The 24,194-nt window shown below is 47.2% G+C and overlaps 1 protein-coding gene across 1 annotated transcript in view; it reads left to right on the top strand.

Annotated features, from left to right (window-relative positions):
* The window catches only part of LOC139760268 (uncharacterized), a 302,578-nt gene that overhangs the window by 90,606 nt on the left and 187,778 nt on the right, over positions 1-24,194 (top strand). The window contains exons 3-4 of the mRNA XM_071683223.1: positions 16,716-16,825; positions 17,414-17,489. Of these exons, the coding sequence (XP_071539324.1) occupies positions 16,716-16,825; positions 17,414-17,489 (186 nt within the window). The remainder of the gene's footprint in view (positions 1-16,715; positions 16,826-17,413; positions 17,490-24,194) is intronic.

Genomic DNA, 24,194 nt, shown 5'->3' with positions numbered 1-24,194 from the left:
TATATATATATATATGTATATATATATATATGATAGAGTACGACTCTATAATAGGACAGTTGTAATAAAGTGGGTTAAGTGTAGGTTAGATTTACTTAAGTGATGGTATAGACATAAGTGGAGGAGGAGAAGGAGGAGATGGTTGATAATTTGCATGTTGCTCCATCATACTAGGAAAGGAAAGTACTCCTAATGTGTTACCTCCGGTATGATGAAGCCACTGTGTGTTAATCTTAACCCTTATGAATAGGGACCACAGGTGCGTTTTATGTCCTGTCAACTGTGGGTAGTTAGGATGATAGGCTGTGTGTACATTTCTGGCGTCTGTGTTATCCTATATATAGGATGGGCAACTTGCTATATTAAGCTTCCCCTGTGAAAGGAAAAAAAGCTTAGAACACACACACACACACTCAGACAAACCACACCACTATCGCAAAATTTAAATTTGCGAAATGTTAATTATAACAATTTATTTCATGTATTTTTTAGATGGTGTTTGTGTTTTAAGCTTGGAAGCTGTGTACATGTGGATAAGATATTCCAAGTCCTTTATATGGGACTTTCATGTATTGGTTGGATTGATAAATTGGTTATTGTGGTGTTTTATTTTGTGTCGTGTTTTTTTGAACTTGATTTTGTGTGGTGTGAATTAATAATACCTAAGGTTCCGTAGTTGTACGTAAAATCACAAATGTTATAAGTATATTTTTCGTGTGTGGCATTGGAGAAACTGGTTTTTTTTCTCACACACATACACACATTTGTGGTTTTATGAGTTTGTCCAGTTGTTTTATGAAGTGTTGTCCTTTGGCAAGGTGTTGGATGGTTAGTTTTTTTTTTTTAGCCTAAGGATCGTGTTGTGTTGCCCTCCCAACATCTACTGCTACTAACAACAACATTAACCACAGGATCATATATCTCTCTCACCAGTTCACGCCATGTTCTCACAACTTCGATCTGGAAGATGAGAAAGACAAACCGCGGTTTTTATATATATATTTTCAAAAAAGACTGAAGTGGTCTTTGATATTTTTCCTTTTAAGTGTATTGGAAGCAAGCAATTGTCGAGGCCAGCGGTCCTGTGTATGTGTTTATATAATCCTGTATGACTGACTTAGCCCGTCATAACAGTTGGAGGGGGAAATAAAAAAGAGGAGCTTCCCCTCCCTCCTTCCTTCCCTCCTTTCTTCCCTCCCTCCCTCCGTCTCTCCTGTTGAAAAGTGTCAGCTGAGGTGCTGCTACTGCTGCTGCTGCTGGTGGGAGGAGGAGGAGGAGGATGAGGAGTGTTGAGTGCTTACCGCGTCAGGATGGAGCTCAAGTTGTGCGCGGGGTGCCCTTACAGTGTGGCGATAGCTCCGGAGGGCCTTTCTCCACCACCACCACAGATGTTGCTCTGTGGTGGCTCTTGGCTGCGTCCTTTTTCGCCTGCTTGCCTTCCTTACCGACCGCCGTTGGTCCTGATCCTCAAGAGAAAGTTGGGGTGGGGGAGAAGCTCCCCCATTTCACGTCCAGAGAACGATTAAGCACATTTCCCCGTAAAGTAACTTGTTCCATGATAACCTCGCCAGCCATGTTCCATCTTCGGGGAAATTTTCCAGTTTTGACGTCTTGCCCAGCGGCTGGCGTGGCCAGAAACCCGCTGTGTGAGGAGTGCGGCCTACGGGAGGGGGATGCCTTCCTCCTCCTCCCCAGTCGCCGTCGTCGTCCCCTCCCCCTAACCACCTGGGCGGCCGCCCTTCGGTGAACCGAGCCCAGGAGCCATGGCCTTCTAGAATAAACACGTCTCTCTCGGATGCATTCGAGGAGGGGCGACCTTAAAGCCACCGGGCCTTGCTTAGGATTGTAAAAACATTGTCACCGAGAGCTGTCCACCTCCGAATTTTCCAAAAAATATAAATAAACCCCCCCATCCTCCTCTACCTCAATCTCCCATACTAACCAACACCTGGAGTTTGACAAAGGGCGCCCGAAATTGATATAACAATTGCAGCAGCAGCTGGAGATGCATATGAGCAGCCATAGAAGAGAAGCGTTTGTGTGTTGCCTCTGCCGGCAAGACCGAAGACCCGACCTGAAACAGATGCCAAGTTAGAAACCCTTTTTTTAGGTAAGTTATATGTTGTCCAACGCCTATTATTTTTTTTTTATTTTTTTTTTTTTGTTTTTGTTTACAGCTCATGCGCTCGGCAGTGCTTGCCACACGCTCTTGTCTCGCAGCACGCTCTGCTACACGCTTATGTTTAGCGCCATTTTGCTCATGTCAGCGCCACTTGCTCATGCTACACGTTCTTGTTTGAATTATATATATTTTTTTTTGTGTTATTGTCACTTTGTTATTCCTGCGATACTTGTTTACAAGTATACACGTATATTTTATTAGATATATACATATTTTTTTCCATTGTTGCACCTTTGATGATTAAGGATCCAGAGGTCTTGTTCGACCTCGAGGTCATATGTCTTCTTCAGGAGCGGTTGAGAGCATTACCCCCCTAGTGGTGGTGCTCAGGAGTAGGAGGGTCATGCCCTTCAAGCAAAGGTTCCTGACGGTGAAGAGTGAGTTCAGCCATTAGAGGGTTAGCTTCCATACGACACAGAGTTCTCAAAGTCTGTAGAGGGGGTTTAGGGTATTGGCTGTGGTGGAGGGTTTGTGTACGAGGTTTCCAGTTACGAGAGGAGGTTAGGGTGTATAGGTTCCAGATGGAAGGGAAGGCTAGGCTGAAGGGTTGCAGCCACTGGACGAGTCATATTTAGGGTTTCCAACCAGTGTTGGTAGTGGTTATATGTTAAGGTTCCCGCCAGTGGAAGGAGGCTATGTTCAGTATCAGCCACTGGAAGAGGTTTTGTTAAGGGTTCCAGCCACTGAAGGAGGTTAGCTTGAGGGTTCCAACCACTGAAGGTTAGGTTAGGTTGAGGGTTCCAGCCACTGGAGGAAGTTAGGTTTACAAGTTCCAACCACTGGTGGAAGTTATGTCATGCAGTATTCCAGGTGGGAGTAACTATACTTCAAGGTTCCAAGTGGGTGGAAGGTTGGGTTTATAAACTCTTGAAAAATAGTGAGGGGCAGGTTTTTTTTTGACTGCAAATATCCTGTCATTTGAGGAGGTTCTGTCCAGCATGACTTGAACCAGTAGGAAGTGTTGCCCAAGTAGTAGTTACAAGGATGTTCAGCAAGTAGGAGGATCCTTAATTTCACTGGCTGAGTTTGCTTCAAGTTGTAGTAGATGAGGGCTGTTCTGAGGGAGGACACAGCTTAGGGCTATGTTTGGTCGAACAGTGTTGCAAGCTGTGTCGGGGAGGTGGTGTCGGAAAGAGTCTAGCCAATTGGGTTAGGGTCCCCTTGAGGTGTGTCCGTTTTCTATAGGTTACTCCTGTCGTCAACTCATGAAAGTTGTCCAGCGAGGCGAGAAGAGATAATGATGAGGAAGCTCCCTTCCAGGTCACCACGGGTCAGGGGCGTGTATATGTCTGTCATGTTAGTCTCCAATGATCATGGCGAACGCATATCTGACGCCCCATACACGTAGAACAGATAACGAGGAAAAGGGAGAGAGAGAGAGAGGATGGGGTATTCCTCCTCCCACAGTCTGATAGTTTGGAAGGTGTTCCCCTTTGTTTACTCAGCCTCCTCTCTCACCCTCCCCAAGTGTGGTTGTTAGGCTGGTTTGGGCCGTAACGAGTTTGAAGGGTTTGTATAGCATTGGTCCCATCTGACATGAGTTGTTACGTTTTTGATGCTCGAGACGAATTTCTCCCCCGGGTTTGTACGTGTGTACAACCCCGTCTCTCTCTCTCTCTCTCTCATCCGGAAGTATTTTAATGAGATAGGGAGATTGGCATCTGATGTTCATCGGGGTGTGTTGAAAGCCAGCTGGATTGGTGATGAGAAATGGTTTTTTGATTATGCGAAAATTTCCTTTAGATTTTTCCTTTGTTTACCTTCCCTCCCCCAACTCGCTTTCACCAACTTGGCGTCGGGGGGGAAGGGGGCGCTCAACCCGTAATTTAAGATGACCTTACCCCCTCCACTCACCCACCCAACCTCTCCCCCTCCACATGGCTTTTCCCCCCATCCCCTCCTCAGTTTTGAATTTTGGTTCATTAGTGAAATAGACCTGCTATATATAGAGAGAGAGGAGCTTTTATCGGCGAGGGTGTCATCAGCGTGAAGTGAGTGAGGAAGGGAGATGAGAGAGTGTCGCGTTGGCGTGGGGGAATGCGCAGTGGTGTCGTGCTGGTGTGGTGGGGGAAACTGGAGACCATGAACGCCTGTTATTAAACACATGTGGTGGTGGGGGGGCATTGGGGGTGTGTTGCAGCCCGTCGCTCCTTTGAGTAATTTTCATGGTTTTGGTCGTCATTACACAGTATTTAGTCGCGTTGTGGCGTTGCCCTCTTCGTTAATCGTTAGATGTGCTGTTAGTGTAACGAAGAAAATAGTTTTGAAGTAATTTATATTTGACGCTCTCCCACCGTACAGCGTTGTCGTGTAGGATACCTAAGGTATTATGCGGCAATTTTTTTTATGCATATCCTGCCACCATATCCAAGGCTATTGACGTTAACGAAGACGGTAGTTAATCTCTCGTCCTTCTTTGAAAATGGCAAGCACATATGGGTGGAACGAGTCGAGAAACCGGTGGTGCAAGATGAAGCGTCTAGGGAATCTGGCACGTTAGCCTCCGCCGGGATGGTAGCGATGTTGACCGGGTAATTTGTTTTAATTTCTTGCCACGTTGTGCCATCTGGCTGTGATGTTTTAAGTCCTCTTGAGCAACTATGAGTAATTAGTTTCTGTCTGTCATATCAAGAAAAAAAAGATGTTCCTCTTAGCTACGTGTACGAAACAAGATAGTGAGGTTGGTAGCCCTGAGTAAGGATGACAGGAAGTGGGAGGGTTGGTACGACTGGTTGATTTTCAAACCGTGGGACCAACTGCCAACGCAACTACACCATTAATTTTTATTCTTTCTTTTCCCTTGCTGAACGTTCCAGATAGGATGATCGATAACATTCTTTCGCACTAGGTGAATAGGCGGTTTTGAGGTATCGTTTACTAACCATTAGTGAAATGAGGAATTGGATAGGAACCGCCATTCAGTAGCATCTCTGTAAAGAGAGTCTGTGATACCATATGTTCTTTTGCTTAATGGAGGAAGAAGACTTTGGGGAGAAGTGATGCTTTTTAATGGGTAATGGATTAGGTTTAGCTTTTGCCATTCTCTCGCGTCACAAATTCAGGAAAGATCTTTCTCTATCTTAGCCGTTTCGTAGATGCATCTCAGTACAGATGTGGTGTTAGTTAATATTCTAAAAAGTCTATATTTCGTTAGATGAATTTAGTGCTAGACTCTTTGATAGTATGATCTTTAGTGCACGATTGTTGTACGAGTTTGAATACAGTAATGTTATGCATTCTCTTCATTATGTAGGCATTGAAGGATATGAGTAAATATTGGGCATTGACTGTAAACATGAATTCGTAGTTTTAAGTTTTTTGGTGAGTACCCTATATTTTCCCCCTCCTATACATAGTTTCATCCTCTTGCTTGTTAAATGTGCTCTTTCCCTTGTACTTGTGTGTCGTGTACTTGATTTACGAGCCTGTGATGCGCTGCAGATTCCCAGTTTGAAGTTTTTTAAGGTAATGTTTATATATATATCCTGGGGATGCCTATGGTACGTAAGAGGGTCCTAAGTGTGGAAGCGCCAACCAGGCCCCTACCAGTAGCCCACAAGAAACTGGACGACACCTTGGCAGCCTATGCTGAAACCGGAAGCAGGCAGGCAGGCTGGTGTGTGTGTGTGTGTGTGTGTGTAGGTAGGGTGTTGATACACTCCTCCTCCCAAACGAGGGTCAGAGCCCTTTGGAAGTTGAACGTTCCAGCATTTTACGATAGGCTGTTCAAAGTCAGGTATTTTTTTTTCTTTCGTAATTAGACGATTGTAGGAATGTTTGAATTTGTTCTGGTGTTTGATAACTGTAATTACGTTAGGATAGGGAGGCGGGTTCATAAAAGGTTCAACTGACTTAGATGATAATGGAGGGGAAAACAAGTGATAAGGACGACTTATCTAGGTGGTCGTCTCGAAGAGGACTTGTCAGAAAGGGAAATTCCAAATGCCGAATTGATTTAATCTTCGGCGAGAGGAAGGAGGGTGGAAGGGGATGATGGGAGGGGGAGATACCTGGGAGATGGGATTATGGAAATGGGTGAGGAGGGTGAGAGATTGGAGGAGTTTAAAGGGATAGTGTTTGGTGGCTTTGGAGTGGTTGAGGAGCAGTGTGCGTGAGGTTTGGTAGATCCTGGTAATGGCATATTGTGAGTCGGGATGGTTTTGAGAATTGGGTGGGAAATCATCCTGTTCGTCGTCTTCAGGTCATGAGGGAGCCTTTGACGAATCGGAAGGGAGTAGTAGTAATACTGCCTTTATACTCCTAACGTATTTGTGCGTTAAACACGATGATAAAGAGGGTCAAGAATGAAAGAAAGAAAGGAGGAGAGTTTTGCTCCGTACCACTTTACTCACAGTGAAAGAATTTTAGTTGGCGGGAGCTGAAAACAGATGTTTTAGATATTTTTTTTTTTTAAGACTCCCTTTATTTGGTAGACAGGGAGGGAAAGACTAAACAGTAGAGTTCCGGGTCTAGTGGAGGGGCAAGGTTATCGCTGTGGCAGGTGTTCCACACCAACTGGTGTGTCGGTCAGCCCATTCATCACTAGGCTACAGGCGGGCGATGGAGACCCACATGGCCAAGGCGGGCGATAGAGACCCACATGGGCAAGGCGGGCGATGGAGACCCACATGGGCAAGGCGGGCGATGGAGACCCACATGGGCAAGGCGGGCGATGGAGACCCACATGGGCAAGGCGGGCGATGGAGACCCACATGGGCAAGGCGGGCGATGGAGACCCACATGGCCAAGGCGGTCGATGGAGACCCACATGGGCAAGGCGGGCGATGGAGACCCACATGGGCAAGGCGGGCGATGGAGACCCACATGGGCAAGGCGGGCGATGGAGACCCACATGGGCAAGGCGGGCGATGGAGACCCACATGGGCAAGGCGGGCGATGGAGACCCACATGGCCAAGGCGGGCGATGGAGACCCACATGGGCAAGGCGGGCGATGGAGAACCACATGGGCAAAGGTGGTGTTGGGAGGGGTTCAGCAACTACAGTTGTGGAGGAGGGTGGAGGGTGGGGAAGAAAGGTACCATGTTACCGCGAATGGAGACTTAAAACCCCTCATTTCGAACCACCTCTTGAGTACGAAGAGGACACCACCTTCTTGGCCTTTTGACCTGACCTCCCCCCAAGGACGAGGATAGAGGACCGACCATTGTACTCTCAAGTTCTACCTTCGTGCTCAGGGGTCGTTGCGTCGTGCCCGAGGATCGAACCGTTGTTTTCAGGGTCATCGATGCACCTGTAAAGTAAGTGCTACCACAATGTTGGAACTAAGCCATTGCGCCTATATATATATATATATATATATATATATATATATATATATATATATATATATATATATATATTTTGATAACCTCCCATACATTGTTCTGAATAACGTACCGAGATGATGCAAGGCACAGTTTTCAATCCTCCTCCCGCTTTTCCTCCCTCATCCTCCCCCTTCTTTTCTCCCCCACCTCCCTCCTCCCCGCCTTGTCCTCCCTGGCCTCGGATGTGAACCGATACACCCTCCCACAAGGCCTGACTTCAATATTGAATTGTGATGATGGGGTTATGAGCAGCGTGGAAAGAGTTTATGGGTCATAACAACCCCCCTCCCCTTGTATGATGGGGATAGGGTGGGATCTCTGTTGTTGATGATGGTCCATATTTTGATGACATTGATGATACAGGATGTGGTTAGGGGTGAGGGGCGACTCGCGTGATGAGTAGATAGATAGACGGATGGGGGTAGATGGTGTAGCAATGCATTGCAGGTACACATTTATGCACATATACTGCATGTGTATGAATACCTTAAGTATATGTTTGCGGTATATATATATATATATATATATATATATATATATATATATATATATATATATATATATATATAGAGAGAGAGAGAGAGAGAGAGAGATTCATGATGCATACCACTGTTTAGTACTGCAGCTGGTGTTTAGGTTCTCGTGAAACTACCTCCAACTGCCGCTAACGCCTCCACCATCTGCCATACGCAGGTGGCCTCAGCTGGTAAACTTCCTTAGATTAAGCTGGTCTCCCCCCAAGAACGCTTGTGATCCCAGCGTCTTTATTATTCTTTATTTTCTATCACAGGGAGGGAACGTATATTCTTCTTCGCAGTTCATTATCTTCCAAAATGTTGAGTGTGCCATATTTTCACGAAGAGGTTATCGCATATGGATGTGATTAACGGTCAGGGCTGACTAAGTGCTGATGTTGAGGCTGACGCTGGGTAATGTCAGCTTTTTTGGAGGAGGAGGAGAGAACCCTGCTGACATTGTGTGGTTGGTTGGCCGGTGGTGTGGTGTGTGTGTGTGTGTGTCCGCCGTCAGGAGACGCGTTCTCATGATGGGGTACAAGCAAGTGTCGCCACCCCCTGTGAGAGGTCAGAGGTTACGTCAGCTTGTGGGAGAAGATGGTGGAGGGAGGGAGGGAAAAATGGCGGTGGTGGTGGAGGATTGGTTGGCGAAGAAAGGAGGCGGGAGGGGAAATAGAAGGTTCTTGTGTGGAGCGGTCGAGGAGACAGACGTACCACAGTAATTTACGACAACCAGAGAGGAGACACGTTAAGGTGGGTGGGGCTACTTCGTGGTATGACGGACAATGTGGAGCAAGACGGTGGGGCCTCCCTCCCTCACAGGATGTGTACAGAAAGTGACGGAACGTTTGGCTTGCCATGTGCGCCATTGCGTATGGAATTAGTACTTACATTGTTGTTGTTGTGGTGGTTGTGGTAAAGAAGAACTTGTTAGGAGGTTGTAAAGTCGTTGTTGTAATATCGTACCTCTGAAGTACATGCTGGATTTGATCATTAGCTTCGGGTCTGGACATAATGAGTCGACTTTTCGTTATGATGCGCCCGAACGTTACTATGTAGAAGTTTATATATATATATATATATATATATATATATATATATATATATATATATATATATATAGTCGAGGTTCATTTTGCCCAGCGAGGAAGGGAATTGCTTTGTAACTGCACTCAAACTTCGCCGGGGACCAACTCCTCTCTCTCTCTCTCTCTCTCTCTCTCTCTCTCTCTCTCTCTCTCTCTCTCTCTCTCTCTCTCCAGGATGTTGTGAGAGTGACGTAAGTAGACATGTCTTACTCCCCGGGCGTGATGGACGCTCGCCCGCGCGCCCCGCACCACCACCCTGGTTGTGTTCAGTCTAGCGGAGGCGAGTTTGCTGGGCAGCTGCAAGCTGCGTCAGGCAGGCGACGGCGTCGCTGACGTGGTGGTACGGGAACCTGACGGGAAGGGTTGTTAGCGGTTGTGGGGCGGGGACTGGTGGTTATGATTCCCAGATGGGGAGGAATTGGGACACGGGTACTTGCGAGGAGGGCCAGGTGCTTAGGGTGTGTGTGTGGCTGATCGAAAGGAATTGGGTTTGTGCATAGCGTGGGCAAGGTCAGGGTCAAGTTTGGAAGGAAGAAGGGATTCGTGTGGAAAAGGAATGGGATGGGATAGGCTGGAATTGTGGGACAGATGGTGGGTGTGATGTGGGGAGATATCATTGTTGGGAGGAGGGAGTCGAGCGGTTGCCGGAGGGGGAAGAACGTGGTGGAGAAGGGCGGCTACATGCTGCGGGTGTCTCAGCCGGCGGGGGGGGACTTGAAGGGAGACCTACCTGGCCTGTTGGCTGGCCTCGGTGGTCGGTTCTCCTGAAGAGGCGGAACGTGGGCTTCCCTGCTGCCCCCTAGCAATGGCGAGGACCCGTCATGACATGAGGCCCCGTGGCAGGCAGATACCTGTCGAATCTGTCGACGTCCTGTCATCGAGGTGGTGTAGTTTGGATGGTGGGATGGGGGGAGAGTGGGGTTTGGGGCTGCCTTGCATAATGAGATGGTAGGTGGTGGATTGTGGCTGAGGTGGAACTGGAGGGGGGAAAGGAAATGGTAGGGATTTGGTGGAGATGGTGTGGTGTGTCTCAGATGGTGTGGAAGGTGATGGGGGCGCAGGCATGGAGGAGGCGATGAGGCTTGGGTGGATTCGAGGAAAGGTGGTGGAATTGGGTTTATAGCACGGGTGAAGGGGGTTCATGGGAAAGGGGTGGGTCGAGGCGAGGTGTGTGTGTGTGTGTGTTGGGTGAGGGTAGGCTGTGAGGTTAGATAGGGCGGGTGGCAGGGTAGACAGTCGAGCCTCGCACGAACCAGTTCTCTTCCTGGTGTGGTTGCGGCCGGCGCCGGCTGATCATCATCCCTCCCTGCCCGAGCCACTCTGGCCTCTAGCCCCACCCGCCATAAGGCCCATAACGTGTGTGTCCCGGCATCACTCACTTGCGAAGCAAGAGGACGACTCGATCAGGTTTCAGACCTGTTTCGTTCAGCTGTTTAAACTCCTTTATATTGATCACTTTCTGACTGGAAACTTGTGTGACTTCCTTCTAGGATGACATTCTGGCTGGAAACAGTATGGCTGTTACTTCCATGACAACATTGTGGCTGGAAGCATTGTTGCTGTTCTTCCATAACATTTTAGCTGGGGAAACAATGTTGCTGTTCTTCCATCACATTCTGGCTTGGGAAACAGTGTTGCTGTTCTCCCATCACATTCTGGCTGGGGAAAGTGTTGCTGTTCTCCCATAACATTTTAGCTGGGGAAACAATGTTGCTGTTCTTCCATCACATTCTGGCTTGGGAAACAGTGTTGCTGTTCTCCCATAACATTCTGGCTTGGGAAACAGTGTTGCTGTTCTCCCATAACATTCTGGCTGGAGGCATCGTGTGAACACGCTCCTTATGAGACTGAACGAGCCTCCATGAGAATTATGACTTGTACGTACAAGTGGGTGGATAATGTGTACAGAAATAGATTCATGCAGTCAGCATTCCTTTCAAACGTCAGAACTCGAATATTTATTTTTCCATAGCAATACAGATTAATCGATTGGTCACCCGATGGATGATTGATCGGTTAAAGGATTAATGGAAAGATTCCCTCTTCCGTGTATTATGCAACAGGAAGTGATTATTATATAGAGGCTTAAGGAGTGACTTTTCACACACTCTAATGACTGTTTGATAATAATGAATTGATGAAGTAGTTTGCAGGTTAATTTGCTTGTGGTTCGTAGCGGCCTTTGGCCCTGCGTTACGTGAGGTCGTAAGGGCGTGAGCAGCATTTAAGGGGCACAAATGCTTCTTGTGTAACGATAAACACGAACTGACGGACGGAGGAGCTGGTTCTCTCTCTCTCTCTCTCTCTCTCTCTCTCTCTCTCTCTCTCTCTCTCTCTCTGCTCAAGGCCTTGTTGCCATGACGGTGTTTTCTCGCCCCCTCTGGCAGCAGCCTGGGACGTGCATGACGGAGTAGGTGACTTGAAAAACGACAACAAAGCAGTTATTCCTCTATTGTCTGGTAATTTGAGTCGCCAGGAAGAACGGTCGTCAGACGTGGCGCACCTGTGGTGGCAGAGGTATGGATGTTTACTTTTGTCATCACGCAGAGTTAAAAACGCTTTTAAGGTTGTGATCAAGTCGCCTCTTACTCGTTTCTCTTCGATGGTCTAGACAGACTTGTGGCCTTCGAACTCTCTCATAATTCAGGTCCCAGGCTTTGTTGCTATCGACAAGACCGTTTTTTGTCATTTCTTTGAACATTTTTAAGTGCTCTGGGCAAAGTTGTGGCCTCTTGTACGATATGGACAGTTTGCTGGGTATCTCCATACCCGTCTACTTGAATGCGATTCGTAATAGCGACCATCACAGTTTATCTACTTTACAGTTCCGCCCCGCCCCCCGAAGTTGTTGGGGCTCTGTCGACCGGGGTTTGCTACAGCGTCGGCTACCAAGACCCCCGACCCCCACCCATTCCTCCCCCTTGCTCGTAGGTTCCCGCAGATCGTATCCTGCCTCATAATATTCGTAACGTAACGTGTTGGTTTTTTTTTCACTGCGTCCCATCCTCATTACTGTGCACCTTTAACTGGTGGTCGAGTTTGTGCAAGTTTTCCCATGCAAGATGATGCAGTTTCCTCATTCTTTACCACCTGTGTGGGTGGGTGAGGCTGCGGAAGAAGACTATGGTCTGGCTGCAAGGAGAAAGGTGCAGCCCACCCTCACCACCTTTATTGTCTGTCGTAAAACATGAGTTACAATATTATCAGCATCTCCCTCTCTGCCCTCACTACTTCCTCCTACCACCACCACCTACTGTCGCCGTCTGCCAGGAGGCGCGTTATGAGAGAGAGAGAGAGAGAGAGAGAGAGAGAGAGAGAGAGAGAGAGAGAGAGAGAGAGAGAATTGTAGGGAAAGGTGGAAGTGAAGGTTACAGGGATGTATGATATTGCGGAGTAAACGAAGCGGGTGATGGAGATTAGGTATGAAGTGCGCGTGCGTGCGTGGTGATACTTGGACGAAGAGAAGGGATTTTGTGGTGTGGGGAAAGCTTCTGTCTTCGCCACGGTAATGGCTTCCCTTCACGGGTATTGGACTTCCCTTCAGGGGTATTGGTGGTGGTTGGGGTGGTGAACAGACCCATCATGAATTGGGTGATGTATATAAAGGGTTCTCGGCTGGCTAGTTTTGATAACAAACCCCCGAGAAGACACATTTTCTCACCCACTGGCTTGTATGTTTACCCGTTGTCATTGGGGGTTTGTAGCTCATAAGGGCGTGTCACACAGCCATGTCTGGAGGGTTCTTTAAGCAGTTGTTGTCCCCCTACCTGAGCCAATGATGGACCCCGAAACAGATGTAGTGTAATCCCGTCTGAGCGCCATCATATACCCCTCGCCGCTGCGTTGGCAGCGTTTTAACAGTCTGGTCCCCTTGTACTGTTTTAGTCCCTTGTTTACGATCTACCGGGCGCCTTCCGCCAGCCGGCTGTGGCCGCCGCTCCTCCCTCGGGAAGCCCTTGCGGGAAGAACAGCACCCCGGGTGAGATTCCTGCAGGAGCAGGTATCACGCCCCGAGAGCAGCAGGAGGGGGAGGAGTGTTACAGACTACGTAGCGTGAAAGAGAGCGTTCGTGCGTGTGTTGAGCGTGGCTGGGAATGTGATGGGTGATATGGAGGGAGGAAGGCCATAAAAGTGATCGTGTTTAGCGAACGATTCGAGTGTGGAATGTGCGAGACGGGGACGTGGGTGATGCGGTGTGGGGTGAGACGTTTGGTTTCCTAGGCATGGTATAGGACCAAGCCGAAGTATGTTTTTCTTTAGGCTCGGTAGATGAGACGGTACGATAGACGGTACGATAGACGGTAGATTGCGATTGGGTAGTAGAGCATTCGGTGTCTCCCGATGTTGATCTTCGAAAGGAATTTTCGAGTGTTTCGCTGCTGTATACAAAGCTTGGTATTCCCTGGGTTAGACGATGGCCTGCCTTTCCATCATCATCACGCAATATTGTACAGAAAACGCAACGGTAACTGAGCCTTGGTCCTGTTGCTGTAGGCGTCTTAGGTCCCCGAGGTACCCGCTGTAGTCGATGGAGGTCCTTTGGCTGGCTTCTACGACGACAGGGATATCCTGTGATCTTGCATGTCGGAAGATGCCTCGGTCTCTCTGAAGACTTGGGTTTCTGGCTTCTGTGGCCTCTGTGGAGGCTTAGGGGGTGCCCCTGAGACCTCTATGGAGGCCAGGGGATCCCTTGGAGGCTTGGGAGGCTAGGAAGAGAGCCCTATCGTCTCCCAAGAGACCATGTGGAGACCAAGGGGGGAAAGAAGACCTCTGTCGCTTCTGTGAAGGCCAAGGGGGCGCCTGCCTTGGTGGCCTCGCTCGCCCTCCGCTTGAGGAAGGTTGTGTATCAGCTGCTGCTGAGTCGAGTGACTGTAGATGATACGAGTTGGAGAGGCAGTAGGAGTGGTAAAGTTCAGGTGCGGACGCTCGGTGGCATCAAACTCTCTCCACGTGGTGTTGAAATACAACGCCCGTCGGGGTTGAAAATGCGTTTCCCCTGCCTGCGTGCGTCCAAGGGGAAGAGATGGCGACGTTGCTCAACGACTGTGTCACAGGGCGTTAAAATTTCAATGCCTTGGCGTTAAAATACCTCACGGCGATAAAAGGTAAGGTTTTACAGTCGAAATCGCCCCCGGGGAGTCGAGGTTTACAGGTCCTCTACTCGCCTAGAGGGGGAAGAGTCTTGGGGCGGTTGTCTGGCTGCCAAGGTTCTCCCCCACTGGTGTCGCAGGTGTGGTGGCTGCATGTGGCAGACGTGGGTATGCACGAGGCCGTTACTTTGTGAGGGTAGATAACGACCCTCCCTCCCTCCCATCCCATTAATATCTTGTTTCCCTTCCTTCGGCATTTATTTACACCTCCCTTTCCTCCCCGCTCTCTCACATCCTCCCTTCCCATATCCCAGACGAGGTCACGCTGTTGACTCTACAGATGCCTGGCTGAGTTTCCTTAGGGGCGTCTGGAGGAGGAGGAGGAGGGGAACAGCCGACGGGAATGGACTTGATGAGGCTGATGATGGTGGCGTGAGGCGTCATCTGTCGCGTAGATATATTGGGAGGGAACGTCTGGGCGTCTGCGGGGTTTGAGTAGCGACATTGTACTCCTCTCTGTTCGTCTCTCTTGGGTTGGCGCCTGTACTTCTTTCCGTTGGCCCGTCTTCTGTTGGCGCCTGTTAGGTGTGTGTTCTCTTGTTCGCGAGAACATCTTAGGGTGAGGTTCTGGCTGCGGATGGCAACGTCCCCTCGTTACAGACTTGAAGGAAGATGAGTTAAGGCCCGAGACCAACCAGCACACTGTGTAAGACTGGATGAAATTAGAAAATGGGTAGGGATTCTTACACTCAGGTAAAGGTAGTGAGTAAGTATAGTTAGGCGACGAGTGTAAAGAGGTTCATCTGAGTGGAGACTAAGGTGTAGTGTTGGTCGACGGGGGTCTGGTGGTGAAGATGTGTTGGTCGACGGGATCTGGTAGTGAAGATGTGTTGGTCGACGGGATCTGGTGGTGAAGACATGTTGGTCGACGGTATTATGGTGGTGAAGACATGTTGGTCGACGACATCCGGTGGCGAAGACATGCTGGTCGATGGCATCTGGTGGTGAAGACGCTGAAACATGTGAAGATTTCCCCCGAAGTGCATTCCCATTGCCCATTCATGTGTCGGCATATTTAGTGATGCTGTAATCTATTGATAGGCAAATACACTCTTGGTGATGTGTCGCCCTCCTATGCCTGCCAGACATGTTTAGGAAAAACAAAGAGAGAAATTAGTTGTTATAGTCTCCTAAGAGCGAAGGATCGAAATGGGATTTATTTTTTATAAAGGGGTTCCAGTTCTCTTAAATCCATCATGTCTAAAGAACTGCCTGGAGTACTGGAACCCTTTGAGAGAGGATTGTTTCAGCAGCACCACTGAAGACTTTGGTGGGTACGCCCGAGGTACTCCAGCATCCCCAGAGCTGGTGTGAATGGTACAGAGGTTTGGCGACTACCACCGCTGTCATAACAACGGGAATGTGATTGGAGGGTGACATGTCGTGGCTGGACTTTGGGTGGGGTGTGGAGGGCTGGAGACACGAACGTCAGCTTCTGCAAGGGTGAAGGGGACACTTGGAACCGCAAGTAGGTGGTGTATGGACGAATGTGAGGGACGTCAGAACAAGCCACTTGAAGGCTGTATGTGTGTGTGTGTGTGTGTGTGTGTGTGTGTGTGTGTGTGTGTGTGTGTGTTTAGGCTTCCCGGTGATGCTCAGTGAAGCTCCTGGGGTACTACCCCGGCCTTCATCCGGAAATTTTAAAAACTTTAAATTTAAAGTTTTTAATATAATTTTTTAATGCACTGGTACGTAAAATTATATACTTATTTTTTTCCTTTAAGTTCTGCAAGACACCTCACTGCTCTGCATCTGGTTACGAGCACTTTTATGCAATCATACATTCGATCATCCAGTCATACATTCGATCATGCAGTCATTCATACATACAATCCTCGTATGTGCTTTTCATCCTCACCATTTCAGACCATCTCCCGTTCATATATATATATTTTTTTTAATTTCCCTTCAAGCTACATTGAATCATGGCTGAATGATGGACTGGTTAATTTTTTTTTTTTTTGATACATATGTTTGGTTTGTTGTTATTACTGCTTCAGACCACCTTACAAGCTCCTGTATGGTTGACAAAATATTAATTTTGTGGTTGGGCGAAATGATGCCTTGGTTTTGTGACGATGAATTGGCCCAGCGCACCCATTATGAAGTTATTTGGGCCTTAGGAAGTATATATATATATATATATATATATATATATATATATATATATATATATATATATATATATATATATATATATATGATTTAAGAGCTGTTTATTATGAAGTCTGTTGCGCTGCTGTTTTACCTCCCGCGCTGTGAAGGAGGTACGCTGTGTTGTGCTGTGAAGTGCGTGTGTGATATACTACTCCTTGTTGCCCTAATCTGAAATGCTGTGATAATGGTCTTCTTTGAAATTTACTGAGTGCACATTGTAGATAGATCCCCCTCGCCTCCCTGCGAGATTAATGTTCCTGGTCACTTACACACCCCCTCTCTTGCTGCCTTCCAGGGAAAGAACGAAGTGAATAAGGAAGAGAATAAGGAAACTGAAAAGAAGGAAGAAGAGAAGAAAGAAGAGGAGAAGAAAGAGAAGAAGGTCAAGAAGAAGAAATCATTCAGGTCAGTAGAGGTACAATAGATTTTTTTGTGTAGTCTTAGCTATTTACTTCTGCCTCCCCGTTTTCTATCCTCAGTGAAGGCAGAAAGAGTTCCCTAAACCAAATGCTAAAGAAATGGCAATTTTCAAAAGTTTTATCAAGTAAAACTTGGGTAATTTACATTGCTGGAAACTGTGTGGCTTGGAGTTTAAAAGACTTCTTATATGTGTAGTATCCAGATGGAATGCCTGGTATCACCTCTTTGAATGTGATCTGGTTGCTATATCCATGTATAACATTTCTGTCCATTTTGAGATCTGAGGTTTTTGGGGGAAGCATGTAATTTTGATTTAGACATCCGTGTGTATGTTCGTGGAACATACACACCCATAATATTTCCGTGTCATATGCTTCTATAGTATGTACTTTGTGTCTTAATTTGTTCATGGAACTTGTCAAGTTCCTAAAAGTTTCATCAAGTTTTTATCAACCCTTGAAAAGAATGTTTAAAGTTTTTTTTTTTTGTCTTGAAATGATCACAGGTTTTTGAACCGCCTCAAGTGTTTGCCAGCTGGGCTCATGTTGTTATTTGTGCTCCTTCCCCCTACAGGAGTTTCTCGTTCCTCCGGCGGGAGAAGAAGGCGGCGAAGGTGGAGAACACGAACGGTGATGTGGCCAAGGAAGAGGTCAGTACTCTAGTTAACAGCTCCCTGTGTCCGAGACTCCCACACACCCACCCCTCACCTCACCTCTCCTATCCTCCTCTCCTCTCCACCTCACCTCACCTCACCACCTCACCTCACCTCTCCACCTCACCTCACCTCTCCTCTCCACCTCACCTCACCTCTCCACCTCACCTCTCCTCTCCACCTCACCTCTCCTCTCCACCTCACCTCCTCTCCACCTCACCTCCTCTCCTCTCCTCTCCTCTCCACCTCTCCTCTCCTCACCTCTCCTCTCCTCGCAGATGCAACCCATTCAGAGGGTGTGAGGGTGTGGGTGTGGTTGGGTTAGTACCCTTGTAAACAACAGATGCAACCCATCCACGGAGAGTGGGTGGGTGTGTGGGTTGGGTGGTGTCGTCGGGGATGTTTACCCACCCGCCGCCCACCTCCTCCTCATCCTTCTCAACGACTTTCTGCCACTTCGGCTGGGAAAGACTGGACGCTGGGGAAGGGGCGAAGGAAAATATGAGGAAGGCCGTAGTTGAGAATTGGGGAAAGAAATCGTTCAAAATTCGTGGAATGAAAGAAATCCGGAACACACAGACAATGCTTTTCATGCTGATTAGCCTTTTGATTAGTACCAAAATCCTAAATAATGGGACATTTATCTCGGCCCAATTGGTTCATCTGACCACACTCGTGTGGATTCTCGTAGCTAACTGTGCTTCCTCCTCCTCCTCCGACCGCCCTCCCGAAACGTCAGTACTGGCAGTTAAGTAACGCTAACTGGACTTGTGTGTTTACATGTATATAAATTGTTTTTAAATGTTCACAGTTTCCCGCCTTGGCGCAAGTTAGCGTTATAGACAGACGAAGAAAAAAGGCCTCGCATCCACTTTTGTGTGTAAATGCACCGAAACCACAGCACCTCTTATCCACAACCTGGCTGCACATACAGACCTTTCCGTTATTTTTCCAGATAACTTCACATGCCCTGGTTATGTCCAGTGACAGCCAGCACGTTGCCCCCCGTATACCACATTATAAAGCACGTTGCCCCCCGTATACCCCATTATAAAGCACGTTGCCCCCCGTATACCACATTTTACAGCACGTTACCCCCCGTATACCACATTATACAGCACGTTGCCCCCCTGTATACCACATTATATCTCTCCCGGGTGATGTTACTAGCTCTGTGCTGGGCGGATGGATGTTTTTGTTGCAGGGAAAGGGGGCGTATACTACTTTTATTACTACCTCCTCTGACAGTATCCTCTTCCATTTCGTAGATCAAGTATATCCCAATTCCTTTCTGTAGTCCGCGATATATCGAACGTTTATGCCTCGGTATGACGTCTGATCAGAGACCTCCAAACATATTTCATATTGCGTTATGTTATTTTTTTTAATATTTAGTTCTCTCCTGGTCCAGTATGTATCGTTCATTGCCGATGGGTCATTCATGTCCCCTCCCTTTTTTCCTTCCTGATTATCCTCGTCTCACACGCTCATCCTCCTTGTTATCGCCTCTTTTACACTCTCCATCGGCGTGTGCTGACGACTGAGCACTGTATGCCACCCTCCCTCTTGCTTGCTCTCCGTCTGTGAATTCAATTTGGACAGGATTTCCCCAGTGGGCGCAGACGCGGTCTATTTACGTTAATGCATCTGATACCAAATTTCTCTCTCGGTTCCCTTCGTAAAACCCACAATTAAGTTTTGTTTTTGTATCTCTTTATGATTGAAGGGTGTCGCAGTACGACGCGATGGACGTATATGATATCGCAGTAACATCCGAGCCATTTTGGGCTCCTCGCATTATGCAAATACGTGTGTCTGCTGAGGGATAAGATACCGGGGGTTCTGAACAGATGCCAAAAACTCTCCCTTCTTTTTTTTTTCGTGTCTTTTTGCTCCATTTATAGAAAGGATTGATTTGCCCTTGTATGGTGTATTGATCTCAGAGTGAAAAGGAAGCCGACTTACGTCTACCAATTTAACCTCGTAGCTTTTAACCAGTTTTGTCCTTACGTTACAGAAGAGGGTTCTCATTCCCCTCGCTGGTTTCTTACCTTCCCCTAGAGCCTGCTGCTTGTGTATATATTCCCAGTCACATAGATCATGTCATACTAGTCATAAGATTGTGTGTGTGTGTGTGTGTGTGTGTGTGTGTGTGTGTGTGTGTATCTCCCTAGTCACATAGACGATGTCATACTTAGTCATAAGGTGTGTGTGTGTGTGTGGCTCGAGGCGTTTCGAGGATGAGTCGTTGTGATGTTTCTTTTTTTTTTTTTTCGTTCACAGATAAGCTTTGGAATTCCTTTACAGACTCATTACGTTTAATGATACTTGCGATCTGACACCTTTTCGGGAGGGGGGTTTTCTCGCACCTTTTTCTGAAGCGTATAAGAGGATCCATATTGCGTAAATGGTTTAGGAACAGCGCCGCACTGATTTGAATTGACATAATTATTGGTACCACTTCACACAGTACTACCACCCACTCCTATATTGGTACCACTTCACACAGTACTACCACCCACTCCTATATTGGTACCACTTCACACAGTACTACCACCCACTCCTATATTGGTACCACTCCACCACTGCAACCCACTCCTCGTACCTATAACCCACTCTGTTGATCATACGGGGTAACAACTCGATCGCAATGGTCTCTGTTGATCATACGGGGTAACAACTCAATCACAATGGTCTCTGTTGATCATACGGGGTAACAACTCAATCACAATGGTCTCTGTTGATCATACGGGGTAACAACTCAATCACAATGGTCTCTGTTGATCATACGGGGTAACAACTCAATCACAATGGTCTCTGTTGATCATACGGGGTAACAACTCAATCACAATGGTCTCTGTTGATCATACGGGGTAACAACTCGATCGCAATGGTCTCTGTTGATCATACGGGGTAACAACTCGATCGCAATGGTCTCTGTTGATCATACGGGGTAACAACTCAATCACAATGGTCTCTGTTGATCATACGGGGTAACAACTCGATCGCAATGGTCTCTGTTGATCATACGGGGTAACAACTCAATCACAATGGTCTCTGTTGATCATACGGGGTAACAACTCAATCACAATGGTCTCTGTTGATCATACGGGGTAACAACTCAATCACAATGGTCTCTGTTGATCATACGGGGTAACAACTCAATCACAATGGTCTCTGTTGATCATACGGGGTAACAACTCAATCACAATGGTCTCTGTTGATCATACGGGGTAACAACTCAATCACAATGGTCTCTGTTGATCATACGGGGTAACAACTCAATCACAATGGTCTCTGTTGATCATACGGGGTAACAACTCAATCACAATGGTCTCTGTTGATCATACGGGGTAACAACTCGATCGCAATGGTCTCTGTTGATCATACGGGGTAACAACTCGATCGCAATGGTCTCTGTTGATCATACGGGGTAACAACTCAATCACAATGGTCTCTGTTGATCATACGGGGTAACAACTCAATCACAATGGTCTCTGTTGATCATACGGGGTAACAACTCGATCGCAATGGTCTCTGTTGATCATACGGGGTAACAACTCAATCACAATGGTCTCTGTTGATCATACGGGGTAACAACTCGATCGCAATGGTCTCTGTTGATCATACGGGGTAACAACTCGATCGCAATGGTCTCTGTTGATCATACGGGGTAACAACTCAATCACAATGGTCTCTGTTGATCATACGGGGTAACAACTCAATCACAATGGTCTCTGTTGATCATACGGGGTAACAACTCAATCACAATGGTCTCTGTTGATCATACGGGGTAACAACTCAATCACAATGGTCTCTGTTGATCATACGGGGTAACAACTCGATCGCAATGGTCTCTGTTGATCATACGGGGTAACAACTCAATCACAATGGTCTCTGTTGATCATACGGGGTAACAACTCAATCACAATGGTCTCTGTTGATCATACGGGGTAACAACTCGATCGCAATGGTCTCTGTTGATCATACGGGGTAACAACTCGATCGCAATGGTCTCTGTTGATCATACGGGGTAACAACTCAATCACAATGGTCTCTGTTGATCATACGGGGTAACAACTCGATCGCAATGGTCTCTGTTGATCATACGGGGTAACAACTCAATCACAATGGTCTCTGTTGATCATACGGGGTAACAACTCGATCGCAATGGTCTCTGTTGATCATACGGGGTAACAACTCGATCGCAATGGTCTCTGTTGATCATACGGGGTAACAACTCGATCGCAATGGTCTCTGTTGATCATACGGGGTAACAACTCGATCGCAATGGTCTCTGTTGATCATACGGGGTAACAACTCGATCGCAATGGTCTCTGTTGATCATACGGGGTAACAACTCAATCACAATGGTCTCTGTTGATCATACGGGGTAACAACTCGATCGCAATGGTCTCTGTTGATCATACGGGGTAACAACTCAATCACAATGGTCTCTGTTGATCATACGGGGTAACAACTCAATCACAATGGTCTCTGTTGATCATACGGGGTAACAACTCGATCGCAATGGTCTCTGTTGATCATACGGGGTAACAACTCGATCGCAATGGTCTCTGTTGATCATACGGGGTAACAACTCGATCGCAATGGTCTCTGTTGATCATACGGGGTAACAACTCAATCACAATGGTCTCTGTTGATCATACGGGGTAACAACTCGATCGCAATGGTCTCTGTTGATCATACGGGGTAACAACTCAATCACAATGGTCTCTGTTGATCATACGGGGTAACAACTCAATCACAATGGTCTCTGTTGATCATACGGGGTAACAACTCAATCACAATGGTCTCTGTTGATCATACGGGGTAACAACTCAATCACAATGGTCTCTGTTGATCATACGGGGTAACAACTCAATCACAATGGTCTCTGTTGATCATACGGGGTAACAACTCAATCACAATGGTCTCTGTTGATCATACGGGGTAACAACTCAATCACAATGGTCTCTGTTGATCATACGGGGTAACAACTCGATCGCAATGGTCTCTGTTGATCATACGGGGTAACAACTCGATCGCAATGGTCTCTGTTGATCATACGGGGTAACAACTCAATCACAATGGTCTCTGTTGATCATACGGGGTAACAACTCGATCGCAATGGTCTCTGTTGATCATACGGGGTAACAACTCGATCGCAATGGTCTCTGTTGATCATACGGGGTAACAACTCGATCGCAATGGTCTCTGTTGATCATACGGGGTAACAACTCGATCGCAATGGTCTCTGTTGATCATACGGGGTAACAACTCGATCGCAATGGTCTCTGTTGATCATACGGGGTAACAACTCGATCGCAATGGTCTCTGTTGATCATACGGGGTAACAACTCGATCGCAATGGTCTCTGTTGATCATACGGGGTAACAACTCGATCGCAATGGTCTCTGTTGATCATACGGGGTAACAACTCAATCACAATGGTCTCTGTTGATCATACGGGGTAACAACTCGATCGCAATGGTCTCTGTTGATCATACGGGGTAACAACTCGATCGCAATGGTCTCTGTTGATCATACGGGGTAACAACTCGATCGCAATGGTCTCTGTTGATCATACGGGGTAACAACTCGATCGCAATGGTCTCTGTTGATCATACGGGGTAACAACTCGATCGCAATGGTCTCTGTTGATCATACGGGGTAACAACTCGATCGCAATGGTCTCTGTTGATCATACGGGGTAACAACTCGATCGCAATGGTCTCTGTTGATCATACGGGGTAACAACTCGATCGCAATGGTCTCTGTTGATCATACGGGGTAACAACTCGATCGCAATGGTCTCTGTTGATCATACGGGGTAACAACTCGATCGCAATGGTCTCTGTTGATCATACGGGGTAACAACTCGATCGCAATGGTCTCTGTTGATCATACGGGGTAACAACTCGATCGCAATGGTCTCTGTTGATCATACGGGGTAACAACTCAATCACAATGGTCTCTGTTGATCATACGGGGTAACAACTCAATCACAATGGTCTCTGTTGATCATACGGGGTAACAACTCGATCGCAATGGTCTCTGTTGATCATACGGGGTAACAACTCGATCGCAATGGTCTCTGTTGATCATACGGGGTAACAACTCAATCACAATGGTCTCTGTTGATCATACGGGGTAACAACTCGATCGCAATGGTCTCTGTTGATCATACGGGGTAACAACTCGATCGCAATGGTCTCTGTTGATCATACGGGGTAACAACTCAATCACAATGGTCTCTGTTGATCATACGGGGTAACAACTCAATCACAATGGTCTCTGTTGATCATACGGGGTAACAACTCAATCACAATGGTCTCTGTTGATCATACGGGGTAACAACTCAATCACAATGGTCTCTGTTGATCATACGGGGTAACAACTCGATCGCAATGGTCTCTGTTGATCATACGGGGTAACAACTCGATCGCAATGGTCTCTGTTGATCATACGGGGTAACAACTCGATCGCAATGGTCTCTGTTGATCATACGGGGTAACAACTCGATCGCAATGGTCTCTGTTGATCATACGGGGTAACAACTCAATCACAATGGTCTCTGTTGATCATACGGGGTAACAACTCGATCGCAATGGTCTCTGTTGATCATACGGGGTAACAACTCGATCGCAATGGTCTCTGTTGATCATACGGGGTAACAACTCAATCACAATGGTCTCTGTT

Source organism: Panulirus ornatus, chromosome 36 (assembly GCF_036320965.1).
Source record: "Panulirus ornatus isolate Po-2019 chromosome 36, ASM3632096v1, whole genome shotgun sequence".
Classification (NCBI taxonomy): Eukaryota; Metazoa; Arthropoda; class Malacostraca; order Decapoda; family Palinuridae; genus Panulirus; species Panulirus ornatus.
This window is presented reverse-complemented; position numbering and strand designations above follow the sequence as displayed.